Source organism: Vitis riparia, chromosome 18, assembly GCF_004353265.1.
Source record: "Vitis riparia cultivar Riparia Gloire de Montpellier isolate 1030 chromosome 18, EGFV_Vit.rip_1.0, whole genome shotgun sequence".
Lineage (NCBI taxonomy): Eukaryota > Viridiplantae > Streptophyta > Magnoliopsida > Vitales > Vitaceae > Vitis > Vitis riparia.
Genome location: NC_048448.1, coordinates 29,186,466 through 29,205,408, shown reverse-complemented (window position 1 = coordinate 29,205,408; position 18,943 = coordinate 29,186,466). Strand labels below are relative to the sequence as shown.

Sequence of the window (18,943 nt, the reverse complement as noted above, 5' to 3'; positions counted from 1 at the left end):
TTGTTCCTTCTGTGAAACGGCCTAATTTCTTGATTTTCTCCTAATGAAATATCACAAAAAAGTCGTTCCTGTAAACAATATAGATCATCCTTTTTGAATACCTCTCCAATGTTTGCAAGAAAACTAGCACCCTCAAATTCACAAGAAATTTCATCATACAAAGCTCGGGTGAAAGTTGTCTTTCCTGTTCCACTGAGTCCACAGATCCCAACCATGAGAACATCTTTTGGTTTAGTAATCAACTCCTTTAAAGCTTCCAAACGGGGCTTTTTACCAACCAGGCCATCCTCATTACAGTGTTTACCTATCATTTCATTTAACACATCTCTGGTAATTTCCTCGATCATCTGTGACTCATATCTGGGAATTATAAAATACAAAATTGTGACAACTGGGAAGGAGCTATAAATGATAAATGATCATGTAGTTCATCTGTGATGGATGAGTCTTGTTGATAGAAATAAAACTATGGTAAATGAGATATTTAAATACATTGAATTTCATTATACCTATCCTAAATGACAATTAAATATTGATGTGAAATGATAATATATAAGATGTCTCTTAGATTATAAAACATGCTTAATGTTTTTTTATGATGAAGCTACCAAATCATTAGTATATATTGCAAACGACTACTTCAATGTAACAAGAAACTATATTGTTGTCCCAGCTTTTCAACCTATCATTTCTATTTTTTCTTGTCATAGTTTCATCAATTAATTTCCAATGTAAAAGGAGAGAAGTTCTCAAGTAGGTAAACCTCAAATTCCCTTGGTCAATATTATAAAGTAGCATTAGGAGTCTTAGAACTAATTAGATGTCTGGCAATAATCATTAATATTTATAGGGTTGCTTAGGTCAGTAGATAATTAATTTCCTCTTGATAAAATAACGGTGTCGGAAACCAGTTCACTGCCATGGGTTTAGATTAAATGATTTTCTTAATCATTAACATCTTTTAAAACTTTTGTTATTTAAATCATCTAATGTCTATATATAGAGAGATATAATTAAAATGTTTTACATGATTCCTCATGGGTTTACATTACATGATTTTCTTAATCGTTAACATCTTTTAAAGCTTTTGTTCTAGTTAAATAATCAATGTCTTAATATATATATATATATATATATATATATATATATATATATATATATATAATAAAATCAAAATGCTTTAAATATGATTACTTTACTAGAATTTTTTATGCTGTTTTGCAAGAACGTGTTTGATGCAATCTACAAGAATATGTTTAAAAACCCAAAATAAAGCATTCATGAGAAGGAGAAATCTATTCCATTTCATATTTATTACCATGCCTAGATTACTTATTAGAAATAGAAAAAGAAATAGATAAAAATAAATAAATAAATCATTCTCATTCCTATATATACATCATTATTTTCAGAGTTACTTCTGAAAATGCTTACTATATTATTATAACGAAGTTACTATTATATAATAATTCTTTTGGAGTAAGACAATGTAACAAGAAGTATAGAATTCTTTTCCAAAGATGTTTTTCATTCATAATTCCCATGATCCAATTTATAAGTGCCCAAGGAAAAGTTAAAGCTAATAGGTTACATTATTAATCATTAATAATATATTTATGCATTTCACCTACCATGTCCGTCTAGGATGCCATATTAAAGCTTAAAGGAAGAAAAAGGAAAAAAGGAAAAAGGAAAAAGTATTCTCCTTGACCGACTTTAAAGATTATCTCATTAAATAAGGAAAAAGGGTAAAATATTCTCACAAACACTGAATAGTTCTTGAATACTATCTCATTAAAATATGTTCTTTTTTTTTTTTTCCTTTTTTTGTTTTTTGAACATCTAATAAGAGAAATTCTTAATGAACAAAAAAATTTATTAATATAGTACACTAGCATTCTTTACTCAAACATTTTGTTCATAAGCATGTTCAACTCAAGTTCATGAGTTTAGTTTCTCATGTGGTTTATCATGAATATCTTTGAGTTGACACACTTAAATCTCATTTATTAGCTTTTTAAATATCATAACTAGTTATGTATTTATGAATATAAATATGTTAGATTATTACTTAAATAATATTTGTTAAATATTTACCTCACCACACTTTTAAAGTTCTTAATCATAAAGAATTTTCATAAAATTATGTCTTATTCTATTGCCTTTAATATAACCTACTTTGGTAACTCCATTTAATTAGTTCAATACATGTAGTATTGTCTTTGAAGAATACTATTGTATTACTTTTTAATTAACATAATTTACATGATTCTCAAATATTTTGGGTTATAAATCTCAATTTGACACCTTGTTTCATGAATTCTCTCTCTACATGATTTCAAGTGTCATGCATATAAATGATAACACTTCAATATCATCACAAGCAAACATACATCATATTTAACATGCATCAAGCTTTATTGGGTTTAGAATATAATACCAAACATGCATCAAGCTTTACTGGGTTTAGAATATAATACCAAACAATTGTGATGTTTATTTTGTTATATAAAATATACCTATATTAATTGTTCCATGAATGTATGTCCACATATGATTGGCATCATTTCAATGAGTTTTTGTTGGACTAAAATCATATGTTGCTAATAAATGTATAGAAAATACAATGTCTGATCATGTATAATTTATAAGATAAATAATCATGTTAATTGTATCTCCATCATCTTTTATCTAAATGAGATAGGTCTTTTTTTTTTTTTACTTTAAATGATCAAATAATCATTTGTGATTTTAGTAACTTTGTTTTCTCCATTTAAAAGCAATTCAGAATTTTGTTTATTTATATTAGTCAATGTATCAAAATTCGATTTGGAAAATGATTAATTTATATGTTGAGGAAAAAACTTATTTTTCCCAAATCTTTCATGCTAAATTTCTTTTTGAAATAGTTTAGGCATTTCTACAAGGTTTTGCACATATTACATAGTAATATTAATATAGTTTCTAATTTCTTACTAGAAGATGCACATGTCATTTCCTTATAATTTCTCCCTTGCTTTCTCTATCCCTTATTTTTCTCCTTGTAAACTGTCATATTATATTCTCCTATATAATCTCTCCTTGTAATCTCCGATTCTCATCCTTCAATCTCTCTTGTAATCCCTTATTCTCCTCTTTGTAATATGTCATATTATCAAACCTCTTTAACATATATAGAGTCAATAGCAATTGAAAAAAGTCATGGATCAAAATACTTCTTCTGCATATGGCTTGGCATCCATCTCAATTCCCTCGCCATCCTTCGCTATCAATCTCGAGAAACACAATTTCTTTTTCTGGAAAGGTCAGCTTCTACCAATTATTCATAGCTATAATTTGGACCATTTCATTCATAGCACAAAATTGAGTTCTCTTTAGACTATCAACATAGATAGGAGAAGGTTCTTCAGCACTGAAGAAGATGTTAATGTTGAATATTTAACATGGAAGAGGGAAGAAAATTAAGTTCCTTCTCAACTGGATCCTCTCCACACTTACACAATGCTATGGCACAAGTGGTTTGATATTCTGCACCTCATGCTCTTTGGAGTGCTTTTCAAAGAATGTGTTCCACACATGCAAGTATTTACAAACAAAAAATGGTAGTATGTCTATGAGTGATCATCTTTTAAAGATAAAAACTCTTGCTGATCTTCTTGGTTTACAGAGCAATCCTTCAACACTCATTATGATTTGATGTTAACTACTCTTAGAGGCTTAGGACCCAAATATGATCCCTCTGTAGTTTCCATTACCAGCAGGTTGTTTAAACCATCATTCAGGGAAATACATGGGTTAAACGGAATAAATAATAGTAGAGCAACTCAAATTAATGACAACAATAATTCTTCTGTCTAATCCAAACTAGTTGTTCATGTCTAACAAAGGTAGAAGGCCAGACGAGGACATGTTAGAAGAAGATCTAAAGGGAGTCATTTACAATTCCATATGCGCTTAGTTTGGCCATGCAACATCATTTTGTTACTATAGATCTTATCATAATTTCCAGGCTCACAATAATCAAAACTGGCTGTCAACCATGATCACATCACCTTCTATTGTCAATGATCTAAACTTTTGTAAGCAAATATAGGGGCAACCTATGATGGGCTAAGTTTGTCTAGCCCATGAAAGTTTCCTAAGCCCATATATTAGGTTATTTCATATTTGGGTATTTTCTAAGCCTATATATATAAATAACATTAAGACTTTGGCATGATGGGAGAAAGGATGATTCAGAAAAGGAAAGAAAATTAGGGTTGTTGTTTGGGCATTGTTCTAGGGCTCAAGGGTGAAGTTATAGGTTCTTTCATCAACCTTTTGGGGAAGTCCTTGTGGTGTGATTTCTTGTTGCTCTCTTTCTATTCACTGTTTTCTGGGGTGATGGATTCTCACCTTAATGATTGATATATATATATATAAGTTTTCAAAGTGTAGAAACTAGTGAGGACTTGACTATTTGTATCCCTATTTTATTGAAGTGGAAGAAATTTTCGCCATGGATTTTTGCTTCCATTTGAAGGGTTTTTCCATGTTATATTTGGTATCCCTTTTTGGTTAAATGTTCTTGGATTATTATTGTTCATTCTTGTTAGGTTGTTATTATCGTTGAATGGTGGTTATTATTGTGGAGGAATCTTTTAACCTTAGCAAGTGAATACTCTAGATCTTTCCCTTTAACTTTCCAGCAAGTGGTATCAGAGTTTGGTTGTGGGAACTCTTATTCTTGAAAATGATGGAAATAAAAGGGAACTCAGCCTCCATGGTAAAACTTAACAATTCAAATTAGGCTATGTGGAAGTCCACGATGGAAGATTTTCTCACCATCAAAGATTTGTCAGATACTCTTGAGGATGAAGAAGCTAGACTCAAAGATATTTTTGATTTGGAATGGAATAAGATGAACAAAAAGACAATTGCCTACATTAGGTAATGGATTGATACATTCTCACACCATCATGTAGCAAATGAAACAAATGACTATAATCTCTTGAAGAAATTGAAATAAGTGTTTGAACAAAAAATTGTTAGGAATAAAATTTTCTTGTTAAAGAAGTTAGTGAATATGAAGTTAAAGGAAGAAACACTAATGAAAGATCACTTGAATGCTTTTCAAAGTATTGTAAATCAGTTGACTACTATGAAAATGGTTATGGATGATAAGATGCAAGCCTCTTTGTTGTTATGTTCACTACCAAACAGTTAGGGAACTTTTGTTGTGACTTTTAGTAACTTTGTTCCAAATGGTGTATCGTCTATGGAGCTTGTGAAGGGAAATGTTTTCAATGAAGAGACAAGAAGGAAGGCTTATAACATAAAAAATGTACAAGCCCTCATCACAGAAAGTAGAAGAAGAAATAGGAATAGAGAATAAAAAGGTCATAACAAGTTCGAGGGAAGGTTCCAGGCGAGAGATAAAATCAAATGCTTCCATTGTGGAAAAAAAAACACATGAAAAGAAATTTTCAAATTTGGAAAAGGGAACAAAATAAGTAGAATTAGGAAAAAAAAAATGACAAGGATATCACAACCTCTATATTCAACAGTGATGAAGTTTTAGTGCTCTTAAATGAGTGTTTGCATGTAGATGAGCAAGGAGTTGAGTGGATTTTAGACCCCACAACCTCTTACCATGTTACTCCTCACTTGGAGTTGTTTTTTTATTATAGAGTTGGAGAGTTTGGCACAATCAAGATGAGAAACTCTAGTCACTCCAAGATTAGCGGGATGGGTGATGTTTGCTTTGAAACCAATATAGGGTGTAAGTTGACATTGAAAGATGTAAGGCATGCTACAAATTTATGCCTTAATTTGATGTCAAGTTTTGTCTTTGATAAGCAAGGTTATGAAAGCCACTTTAGCAAAGGCAAACAGATGCTCATTAAGGGCTCATTGGCTTTTTCAAAAGGAAAAGAATGTTGCACTTTATACAAGACCCAAGGGAAAGTTTGTAATGATGAGTTATATGCTATAGAGGGTACTTCCTTAAAGTTATGGCATATAAGGTTGGGGCATACGAGTGAGAAAGGATTGCAAGTTTTAGCAAGGAAGTTCTTAATTCCCTTAGCCAAAAATGAATCTATATCTTCTTGTGATCATTATTTGGTGGGAAAACAACATAGGGTTTCATTTAGTAGCAAATCTAAGAAGAAGTTTAAGAAGTTGGAGTTGGTAGACTCTGATATTTGTGGCCCCCATGGATGTGGAAACTCTTAGAGGAAACAGATACTTTGTCACCTTTACTGATGATGATACTAGGAAGGTATGGATTTATTTGCTCAGTTCAAAGGATCAAGTGTTTTAGTATTTTCTACAGTTTCATGCCATGGTTGAGAGAGAGACTGGAAAGAAATTGAAGTGTCTTGGATCAGATAATGGAGGTGAGCACACCTCAAGGGGGTTTGAAACAACTACACTAAGAATGATATAAGGCATGAGAGTGTGACTGAAAGGATGAATCACACCATCATTGAGAGGGTTAGGTGTATGTTGAAGACTGCAAAGTTGTCTAAGTTGTTTTGATGTGAAGTTGCTCAAATTGCCTACTATTTGATAAACAGATCTCTATCAAGTCTATTGAACTTTGAGATTCCAGAGAAAACATAGACAAAAAATTATGTTTCCTATTCCCACTTAAAGGTTTTTCGGTGTAAAACTTTTGTGCATGTTCCCAAAGAACAGAGATCCAAACTTGATGATAAGGTGGTTACACATGTCTTTGTTGGGTATGGTGATGAAAAGTTTGGATTCAGATTATGGGATCCAACCAAGAAGAAATTGATGAGAAGTAGAGATGTGGTCTTCCAAGATGATCAAACCTTGAGAGATTTTGACAAAGCAAATCAATCCAAAGGTACAAGTAATGACTTTATTGATCGAGTTGGTACCTATTCTTCCATCATTAGAGCAGCCCAAAAATGAAGAGAAGGAAATTGATGAGCTATCAAGAGATGATAATGCAAGTGACATACCTACACAAGAGTCAATTGAGAATGAGGAGCAAGGAGAGCAATCACTTCATTAAGAGGATTTGGTACCCTAAGCTAGGAAGTCTACTAGAGAACATGGTCCCTCTACTAGATATCCCTTCTCTGAGTACATGTTAGTAATTGATGTGGGGGAGCCATAGAGTTTTTAGAAAGCTAAGTCTCATGAAAATAGTAGAAATTAGTTGAGAGCTATGCAAGATACAATAGATTCCTTACAAAAAATTGAAACCAATGAGTTGGTACAACTTCTTAAAGGAAGAAAATCATTGAAAAAAAAAGGGTGTTCAAGTGGTTGAGAGATACAATTAAAGAAAATGCATCCAAGTTGAAGAAGATTCACACAAACAAGAATGTCTCCAACATGTTGATAAAGGTTGTTCCTAAGCAAAAGCTTCAGTTGTGCATTGGGACAACAGATTTGAACTCCATGTGATGGAGTTTTATATTAGCATTCTTCCCTCAAGTGTTGGAGGGGGAGATTGTTAGGCTAAGTTTGTCCAACCCATGAAAGTTTCCTATGCCCATATATTAGGCTATTTTATATTTAGGTATTTTTTAAGCCTATATATATAAATAGCATTAGGACTTTGGTATATTGGGGAAAAAATTATTGGGGAAAAAAATTAGAGTTAATTTATGGGCATTGTTCTAGGGCTCAAGGGTGAAGTTATAGGTTCTTTTAAACCTTTTAAAAAAGTCTCTATGGTATGATTTCTTCCTAATCTTTTTTTTCTTTCATTGTTTTATGGGGTAATGGATTCCCACCTTAAATATTGAGATATATTTATATAAGTTTTTAAAGTGAAGAAACTATTGAGGACTTGATTATTTGTGTCCTCATTTTATTGAAGTGCAAGAAATTTTCTCTATGGTTTTTTACCTCCATTTGGAGAGTTTTTCCACATAATATTTAGTGTCCCTTTTTGGTTGAATGTTCTTGGATTATTATTGTTCACTCTTGTTAGGTTGTTATTATTGTTGAGTAGTGGTTATTATTGTGGAGGAATATTTTAAACTTAGTAGGTGAATACTCTAGATCTCTCCCTTTAACTTCCCAACAACCTAATCATAAGTAGATTTGAATATCTAGTCTATCAAATCTGAGTACAAATTGACTAGAGCAAACACAAGTTGGTAATGATGCCTACCTTCTTATTTCTCAAACAAATTTGTATTTTATTGCTATAAAATCTCTCATTTTCAATCTACAAAGTATTTTTCATATTCCTCATATCAAAAAGAAGTTGAGTTCTCACAATTTTCTTATGCCATTTTTAGTTCATCAGTTCCATTGTTTTCTTAATAGGATCGATCAAGACATGACTAAGAAAATTCTCCTTAGAGGCAAGCTCCATAATGACCTCTATCAGTGTCGCTTCAAATCACTAAAGTAAGTTTCTTCCACTTCTCAAGCAACCCCAAAATCAACTTCTTAAGATACTTGGCATCACCAATTAGTCATCCATCATCAAAGGTCATGTCATCTACATTGTCTTCATGTAGACTCCAAGTGAAGAATAAGCAGTCTAGTGTTTGTCTCGCATGTCAGTTACAAAAAAAAATCAAACTGCCATTTTCTCAATGGAATACTATATATTTTGCTATTCTTGAATTAATACACTTAGAGAATATCACTTGTGTTAGCACTAAATGCTCACAAATATTATGTCCACATTGTAGATGACTATTCTTAATTTACATGGACTTGTCTCTTAAGATAAAAGTCAAAAGTCTTACAAACCTTCATAACCTTTAAATCAAATGTTGAACTTCACTTAAACAACAAGATCAAGACTATCCAAACAAACCAGAGTGGTGATACAAACTTTTTGCAGCCTACTTAGAGCAACATGGAATAGCCTATCACCATCGTTACCCTCCTAAGAAAAACATGGTATGAGCTAGGCATTTGCCATAATATTTTATTTTCTAGCACAAGCTCTGTTACCTTTAAATTTTGTTATAAGGCATGTGCCATAGTAGTTTATTTTGTTAATTGCTTATCTTCCCCTATGTTGGCATAAAAATTATACAACAAATCTCTCACTTGCTCTCATTGAAAAGTGTCTCGTTATCTATATCTTAGACCTTACAACCAACACAAATTGCAATAATATACAAATTAAAGCCTTGCATTTTCTTATAATATAGTGAAGCTTACAAGGGCTATAAGTGTTATGATCTTTTGGCCACATGTCCATTGTTCAACATGTGATTTTCTATGAACATCAATTTCCTAATGTTAAGAAAGGGAAAGGATTCCCTAACTCTAAGGTATTGTTTCCTACTTATACTACCTTTCTCACTTTAACTATCCTAATGAAGATGCTCCAACATATACTAACATTTTTTATTAATTATTCTTTCCAAAAAAAAGTTTCAAATGGGCCAAGTAAAGGTCCCGATCCTAATCAATGTCTTTCTCAAAGATGGTAATTCTAGTACTTAGCCAACTCCTTATCATGCTAGTTTAGATAGAATAGTCATAACTAAGGTGGTGTTTTTTTTTTTTTACTTAATTTTAAACAAAACTTAAAACTAAATAACATTTAATAGTGTTAAAGTATTAAGTTGTTTGTTTTTTTAATATTTTATTTCTATTAAGTATTAAAAAGTAAAGAAAAATCAATAGGTTACTTTTAACATTTAGAATAAGTAAAATATTTTGGTTTTTTTCTATTAAGTCAAAAATTTAATAAATAAGTAATAAGTTAATAAAAAGTAAAAAAAACAAACAATCTAAAATCTCAAAGGAAATTGTTTTCAACAAAAAGTTAAAAAACCAAACAACACCTAAGTCTCCTCAATCCTACCATTTAGTTGTATGTAGACTTGTCCATTGCTCCTAGTTCATATCTAGTTGCAGCCCTCATTCAACATGTCATATGATTACTAGGTCTCAGGATAAACTTCAAAATCTATGAACTTCCTTTCCATAAGGCACCCTTTGCTTAACCGTATTGCACTATCTTCTTATAAGCCAGCCATTAAGGATGAGAAACAATTTCAAGCAAAAAGAATATGATTTTTTTATTTACTAACAACATATGTTTCTTAGTATTCAGTCCAACAAGTAAAAATATAGGTGATTATAAGAAGACTTATAAGATCAAATTTAATTCATATGGCTCTATCAATCATTACAATGCTTATATAGTTACTTAATGCTTCATTCAAACTCTAGGAATATATTATTTTGAAACATTTAGTCTAGTGATGGATCCAACAAGTATTTGTTTGATACCTTCTTTAGCTATTGAACATGTTTGATGACGTAAGGCAACTAGATGTTAGTAATGTGTCTTTACATGAACAATTACATATGCAAGTTTTTGTAAAAGAACACTTGTTTTCATTGATCAAGAGAGACTCCATCATGTTTGTCATTTACATAAAGTCGCGTATGGTTTAACATAAGCTCCATGGACTTGTTTTCAAAATTTTCATAAAAATATTGAATGAGGGTTCTCAACTTCAAAGGTAGAATTATCTTTCTTTGTTTATCATACCACAGATTGCTATATGATCATGCTAATTTATGTTGATAATATATTGTTAATCGATGATAAAATTGCTACTCTCACTCAATTTATGGAGTTTTTGAACAACAAAGTTGTGTTACAAGATTTAGGTACCCTTCATTATTTCCTTGGTATTGGAGTGGCTCATAACATTCAAGAGGGCAACATTCATCTCTCACGAGGAAAATATATCTAAGATCTCTTATACAACACAAAGATGGATGGAGTAAGACCAATTAGCTCTCCTTCATATAGTAATAATCGCTCTATCCATAAAAAAGCTCCCTATGGTGATTCTACTTTAAACCAAAGCACCGTTGGAGCCCTTCATTATATTTCCATCACCAAAACTAGAACTAACTTTTGTAGTCAGTTAGTTATGCCAAAAATGCATGATCTAAGTACAAAGCATTTGACTATTGTTAAGCAAATCTTAATATATTTGAAATGGACAATTCACCATGGTATTCTCATGATACATAGAGTTCCTGATCATAACCTTTCTCTTCTAGCCTATGATAAAAAAGGGATTGGGTTGCCAACCTAGATGGTCATTTATCTACTCCTAGTTATTGTCTATTTATGGGTAGCAATTTGATTTCATTGAAGAAATAACATGTATGTAGGTCAAGCACTAAAGTTTGAATATTGTGCCTTGGCGCATACCACAATTGAGTTACAATGGATTCAATCTTTTGTCTTTAAAACTTGGTACTTCAATTCATTTAAATCTAATTACATGATGTGATAACATAAGTGCTGCTCCTCTTGCAACAAATCTAATTCTTCATGCTTGCTCAAAGCATATAGAGATTGATTTCTATTTCGTTCTAGAAAAAGTTATGCAAAGGTCTCTTGAAATCAATTTTGTTCCCTCTATGGACCAAATTGTTGATGTTTTCACTAAAAGTTTACCTACACACTGGTTCTCAACTTTGGAAAAATAAGCTCTCCATCATGGACATATTATTAACTTGTGAAGTGATGTTAAGGAGAAGGATTAGCCACCTTGAGGTCCTTATCATTTCTCTCTTGCTTGTTTTTTTTTTCTTTCCTTATATAATCCCAGGTTTAGTCTCTCTTGTAAATCTCTTATTCTCCTTTTGTAATATGTTGTATCAAAAAGCTTTTGAATATATTCAAAGTTAATAGCATCCTATATTCAAGTGGGCTTCTCAAAACACGCTTCCTCTTTGTTTCTTGGCATGGGCAAACCAGATTATTCATATATCCTTTCTAATATATAGGTTTTGGTTAAAGCGATTGTGCCACATGAGTCTTGATTGTTTTTGGTCTATATGAGAATCATTATAGCATATTAATTATATTTTATGAGGTTTTGAATTATTTACTCTAAGTATCCTAAATGATTCAAGGTTTTTCATGTATATATGATTATTTATGGTAAATTCATATAAATTTGTAGTAACCACCTCAATGACATGTTTCCGCAATCTTTCTTACACTACAAGAGTAATTAAGAATTAAAATGTGATTAGTTATGTGATGGGAGGGTATGTTTCCCTATTCCTAATACTAGGCTTCAACGAGGACCTTGTTGTATAAATCATGCTTTATATCTTAGTCTCATTTTTCTTATTGCACTTTAATACAACTACCCACTTTTACCCATAAGGCTTTAAAACTTTTGGCATTTAGACTATATAGTTTCAAATGCTTCATTTTATCAACCACTTCAGTTGTGATTGGATTACTTCAAGTATATTTTAGATTTATCTATCATCATTTGGTTAAGTTTACTATGAGGATATCATTTCTTTTTAAAGTTTTTGTAGTCAATACATTTGATTTTATCACTTTCATGTGTCACTTGTTGCATTTGATGATTACTTTTCAATTTTTTTGGAAATTAACAATATTCCTCTAAACTCGGTTCTAATTGTTTTCACTAAAATTCAAAATGAGATAAAGTTGATGCATCCTACAAAAACTTTACACTACTTTTCAAATTCATCAAACTATGAATTAACATAGAATTCCCTCAAAACATTACCAAACAAGGATTCAAGCTATCATAGGATGGATGGAAAATTAAAAGTTACATAAATCATAAGTTGCATTGACAATATATCTTAGTGCATTTTGGAGGTATTATTAGTATGTGTACAATACAACCAAAAGTTTGTATATGGAAGATATTTGGATATTTATATATGCCTAATTGAGTGTAAGTTCAATGCATAAAGAAAATTAAAACCACAACATATATAATAGGATACCCCTAAGTAAAAGCGGATGGTTTTGTTCTCATAAGGTCAAGAAAACAATTGAGGATATTTGATAAGAGATTTTAGGAGACCAATGACGATTAGAATTTGAGAAATAGAATGCTCACTATTAATCCCAATTTATTTACAATTCAATATTAGTTTGAATGTAATTAGAATTCACTATCATTTTCAAGGCATAGTATCTTGATTTGGTACATATTTCTAGAATTCAGCCTATAATTGGACTTTTTGATCGAGGAATCTAGTAAAAACAATATTGTAAGCAAAAAGGATCCAAACACATAGCCAACTAATTAGGGACATTTGATAAAAGGGCTCTACTAAACTGTTCTAAGTTTGAGTATAAGCAATAGACTACACAACATTGATCCTAGTTGACATATAATTAATAGTAGTTTGAGATGTAGGTTCATTTGCATTTTCAAGACGGAGTTTATATCTTGATTGAGTGGTCCTAGAATTTGGCATAATTTGATTATTTGAATAAAGAGTCTAGCAAAAGTAACACTAATTAAAAAGTAATTAGACATGTGACCAATTAGTAGATACATCTATTAGAACCATAAATATTGAAATAGCCCGCAAGGCATATAGATAAACCCACACACGTTCCCATGTACTTTCCGTAAAATAAGCTAGTGACTTAACAACTATTTCAATTGAAGATGGCTTAGCTATTAACTTACTTTATGATTAAGTAGTGTATAAATTCATACTCGGAAAAATATATATATATATATATTTTAGTGCCTTAAAATAGATATGAGTTTTCCACAATTCAATAAATCATTTAGGATCTTAGGTGACCTAGTCAATCATTACAAACCCTATAAGTCTTTGCACTAGTGATTTTTTAGCTCATTAGCAAATGTGATTCAATAGGTCTTATGGATATATGGTTCAATCTCAAAGGAAATTAGGGAATTTTCAAATATTTGTTTCCTACTAGAAATAATAGAGGTAAAAATATTTTACATTCATTCACAATTTTAATATGATATTCATCTCTTTGTAGATATTTTTAAAATAAAGAGAATTTCTTTACATTTGTGAAATATAAATGGCCATCAATGTGGAATCAAGTACTACTACCTAGCTACATTCATTATCACTTTTAGAACTTTCAATCAAGTTTGTAGTACTTGATATGACACTAACATATCTTCAATTGTTACCAATTTTATGAAGCGTCCTTCATCTCAAAGGATTTTGTGCATTTTTACATGGTCTACGAGGCACATATATTTCTCATTCATCTTGGAACTATTAGCATAAGTATTTCATGCATGAAAAAATAATCTTGCTTTCCATTAGAATACAAAACATCTATACGTGGCATGGAAAGAAAGAGGAAGATTAAGCATAACATATTAAATAACATGAAAGATGAAATAACATGCAACTAATATCAAGATTCTCATCATCAATTACATGGACAAATTGCAATTGGCCCTTCAAAGAAATTAATAAAATCGGCCTTACTTAGGTCTAATACATCACTATTGATTAAGTTAATTTTCATTCCCCTTTTTATTTTAATTTTATCAAGGCTCCCTAAAGCTTTTAAGGAATATGACATTTGTGCACACTTTGTAAGACTTTTAATCATCAATATTAAAATTTAAAATGCCCAATATAATGCTTATAATCAAATTGAAGAGATGAGGATAAAAAACTATATTTGAAAATATGTAAGTGTATCTGATATTTTTATGAAATGGATAGAGAAGCGGGCTTCCATGTAATAATGCGCAAGTTTTTTCCTACTGAGATGATCCTAATTTTACTAGTAATAGTAGACAAGTCAAGTAAGGTAAAGAGAAAATATGCCAAGGGAAGGGAAAGAAGAAAGGAAGTTGTAGTTACTGGTAGTGTATATGATATCCAGCTAGTTTGCTGGCTTCCGTCAAGGCAGTCCTCCATTTCTGTATCTGCTCCCTCTCTAGGTTTGCCTCATTTTCGTGATCTGCAAATGCTTCTCCATATTTTCCAGACTGTTTTTCCACTTCTGATGGATCCACGTGGTAAAATATCGGAAAAGCTTTCCCTCCCCTTGCTGTGCACTCCATGATCTTCACGAGTTCATTTAAACACGACTCAGAATTTGCATAATTTTCTGAGAAAATAATGATGAAAAATCTTGATTCTTCAATTGCTTGCAGAAGGTTTTGATCAATTATTTCTCCCTTTTCAAGTTTTGCAGCATCTATAAAGGTACGAAATCCTTTTCTAACTAAAGCTTTATAGAGATGATCTGTAAAATTTGTGCGAGTGTCCGCTCCTCTAAAACTCAAGAAAATATCAAACTTGTATTCAGGAGAAAAGGTAGTATTTGGAGGAGGAGAAGAAGAAGAAGCTGTTTGAGCATTGCGGAGTGACATTTTTAGGCTGGTTCTGCAAAACTTAGGGGGACTACCCTAAACTTTCAACTGAAAAACAAATTGTAGAGGGTGTGAATAGGTGTGTCCAAAGGTTATCCTAAATACCAAACGCTTTTGTAAAGTGTAATTTTTTACAATTAAAAGTATTTTACTATGACTATTTGTGAGGCAGGTTGACCTGACATGTACAATTTAAATCCATGGGCTCATAAGTTATAACCATGCATCACTATTATTTCTAATGTTTGTCGCTTTATCATGTACATAACGCCATCTAAAATGTTGTCCACGACAAATTTCTAATAATTTTTAACATCCGGGTTTTTTTATAAAAGTATAGTGCATTTAAAATTAAGGTTTTAAAATAAAGCACATTGAAAAATATTTCCAAATTTATGGTATTTTTTGCCTCATCAGAAGATGTCTTTTCAAGAAATACTTTCCACAATTTTCATATTAATGACACACATCACAAAATTTAAATTTACCCTAAAGATGTCTTTTGATGAGACATCTTTCACAATTCCATGAAATTGAATTTATACTAAAAGTGTGTTTTCAAGAGACACCTTTAGTATAAATTCATTTTTTTCAATGGGTGACTGATATAAAAATTATGAAAAGTCTATTTTAAATAAACATCTTCAATATAAATTTAATTTTATGAAATTGTAAAATGTGTCATTTGAAGAGATATCTTTAGTCTAAATTCAATTTTTTTTACTATGTAGATGATATGAAAATTATGAAAGACGTATGTTCTTTAGTATAAATTCGATTTTATGAAATTGTGAAAAGTTATTTCTTTAAGAGACATTTTTAGTATAAATTTAATTTTTTTTAATATTTATAATTAATAAAGAAAATTGTGAAAAAGTGTCTTTTAAAAGAATATTTTTAGTATAAATTTAATTTTATAGAATTGTGGAGGCGTCTCATAATGTAAACTTAATTTTTTTAACACATTATTCTTGAAGACACACCTCTCAATCGGACAAAAAATGTTGTAGATAACTACCATTTTTTTAAGTTCTTTTCAAACTAGCCGTAGAAGTTCAAAAAGCACTTAACATTTCTAAGTGTCATGATGATATCTAAAGTAAGGTGGCACTAATATGTAAAGTATCATTTCTAAGTGTCATGATGATATCTAAAGTAAGGTGGCACTAATATGTAAAGTATGGTGGCACTAAGTCATGCCCCTTAGTTGGAATCACTTTCTATGCACGAGAGTTGGAATCACGATCCACAGTTTTCCTTTATAAAAATCCTGCACGGTCCTCTAGTTGCATGGAATTTCTCTAAAAACACTCTTTGCTCCGAGGGGACTCCTTTTTAAATAATTTCTGGAGGATGCCACCTTTTGGATTCTATGAATCTTGCCCATCGCGAAGTCTTACAAAAGACAAACATTAAAACCAATAAAAAAAAAAAAAAAAAAAAAAAAGAGCAATGCCACCTTTTGGATTCCATGCAATCTAGGCCATCACGAAGTCTTAAAAATGGATAATACACTAAAACAGAAAAATAAACAAAAAAACAAAAAAGGCAACGCAACCTTTTGGATTCCATGGAATCTGGGCCATCTCCGAAGTCCTAAAAAAGACCAACTCTAAAATCGAAAAAATAAATTAAAAGATTCCATGAATCTTGGCCATCGTGAAGTCTTACAAAAGACAAACACTAAAACCGAAAAAAAATAACTGAAAAAAAAAAAAGAACAATGCCACCTTTTGGATTCCATGTTATCTAGGCCATCACGAAGTCTTAAAAATGGATAATACACTAAAACAAAAAAATAAACAAAAAAACAAAAAAGGCAACACAACCTTTTGGATTCCATGGAATCTAGGCCATTTCCGAAGTCCTAAAAAAGACCAACTCTAAAATCGAAAAAATAAATTAAAAGATTCCATGAATCTTGACCATCTCGAAGTCTTACAAAAGACAAAACACTAAAACCGAAAAAAAAAAAAAACTAAAAAAAAAAAGAGCAATGCTACCTTTTGGATTTCATGCTATCTAGGCCATCACAAAGTCTTAAAAATGGATAATACACTAAAACCAAAAATAAACAGGAAAAAAAAAAAAAAGGCAGCGTGACCTTTTGGATTCCATGGAATCTTGGTCATCTCCGAAGTCCTAAAAAAGACCAACTCTAAAACCAAAAAAATAAATTAAAAGATTCCATGAATCTTGATCATAGGGAAGTCTTACAAAAGATAAACTCTAAAGCCAAAATATAAATAAAAATAAAAGAAAGAAGTACCATCTTTTGGATTCCATGAATCTTGGCCATCGCGAAGTCTTACAAAAGACAAACATTAGAAGAGAAAGAAAAAAAGAAAAAAAAAAAAAAAAGGAGCAATGCCACCTTTTGGATTCCATGAATATTGTGGCGAAGTCTTACAAAAGACAAACATCGAAAAAAAAAAGGCAGGGCAGGGTTGGATTCCAGGAATCTTGGCCATTGCGACGTCTTAAAAAGGAGAAACACTAAAACCGAAAAAAACAAATGGAAACAAAAACGGCAGTGCCACCTTTTGGATTCCATGAATCTTGGTCATCGCAAGGTCTTACAAAAGACAAACACTAAAACCGAAAAAATAAGTTAAAAAAAAAAAAACCGGCGGCAAACAAGCGTGAAACAAAAATGCATGGTAGTGAATGACACGTCATACGAGGAAAAGGCAGTAAAAAATTAAAATTAAAATCTTGACATCGATGATGGTGGCGGATGACAGGTTATAGCAGAACACGAGGCATATAAAAAAGTCAAAATAATGAAATGGATAGTAGAAAAGCATCTCAAGCGGAATGTTGGCTTCAAACATTAAAAAAGACATACCCAGCACCACCTTTTGATCCGAGGTGTAGTTAATGGATGGAATTGTGTCTATCTAAGAAAATATGAGCCTTCTTTATTGCCCATCCGTTATTACTCTTTTACAAAGATAAAAGTTTGTTAAATGCGGTTAAAATGTAATTTCTAGTCAAATATTATTTCTAAAAGCACATAAATTCGGAATTGAGAAATTATCATTTTTTTTTTGTTACATTATTATTCTTACTATTAGTATTTTTCTCTTATTTAAATAATTCTCAAAGCAACTGAATTATTTTTGGGTTATGTTTGGTTTTCGAAAAATATTAAAAAAAAATTAAAAAAAATGATTTTCTTATAATTAATTTTATCATAAAAACTATTGAAGAAAATCAAATATAATTAAAATTAATAAAAAATGATATATTTTAAAATTATTTAATCATTATATAGAAAGTTAGATAAGTGAAATTTATTTGAAATAGGATATTAAAATAATTTATTGATTTTAAATTTATTTTTTATTTGCCTTTATTTTTCATTTTTTTTATGTTTCCTCTTTATTTTCTTTCCTTCACAATTTTCATTGAACTTTTTCAGTACCAAACATGACTTATATAAAAATTTGTGACTTTAAATAGGTCTTAATCAATATCCATCTACAAAATATAATTCAACCAATTTACCTCTATTTTTTCTTAATTTATCTTTTTATTTTTGCTTAATTTGTATTACCTTTTTATTTTTTTAGTTTGATTTATTTATTTTTATCTTAATCATCCACATGGTTGTGTGGTTTGTATATTTAAATTTAAGTCTTAATTTTAGATATTTTTCTTGAAACAAGAACTTGGGAATGACATTTTAATATTAATTTTTATTTATATTCCATTCAAATTTAGATCTATGTATTCTATTCGACCTCCGAAAGAAGTTGATTTTAAATTTATGCTTTTCTTATTTTTCTTTTTGGATT

The 18,943-nt window shown here is 30.7% G+C and overlaps 1 protein-coding gene across 1 annotated transcript; it reads right to left on the bottom strand.

Moving 5' to 3' along the window:
* Positions 1–14,624: 14,624 nt before the first annotated feature.
* On the bottom strand, positions 14,625–15,143 carry LOC117905659 (disease resistance protein RPV1-like). The gene has a single exon (XM_034818544.1). The coding sequence runs from the start codon at positions 15,141–15,143 to the stop codon at positions 14,625–14,627; it is 519 nt and encodes a 172-aa protein (XP_034674435.1).
* Between the last annotated feature and the right edge of the window lie 3,800 nt (positions 15,144–18,943).

Excerpts from the sequence above, each read along its gene's own strand:
- LOC117905659 (XM_034818544.1), bottom strand. The coding sequence starts at position 15,143 with ATGTCACTCCGCAATGCTCAAACAGCTTCTTCTTCTTCTCCTCCTCCA.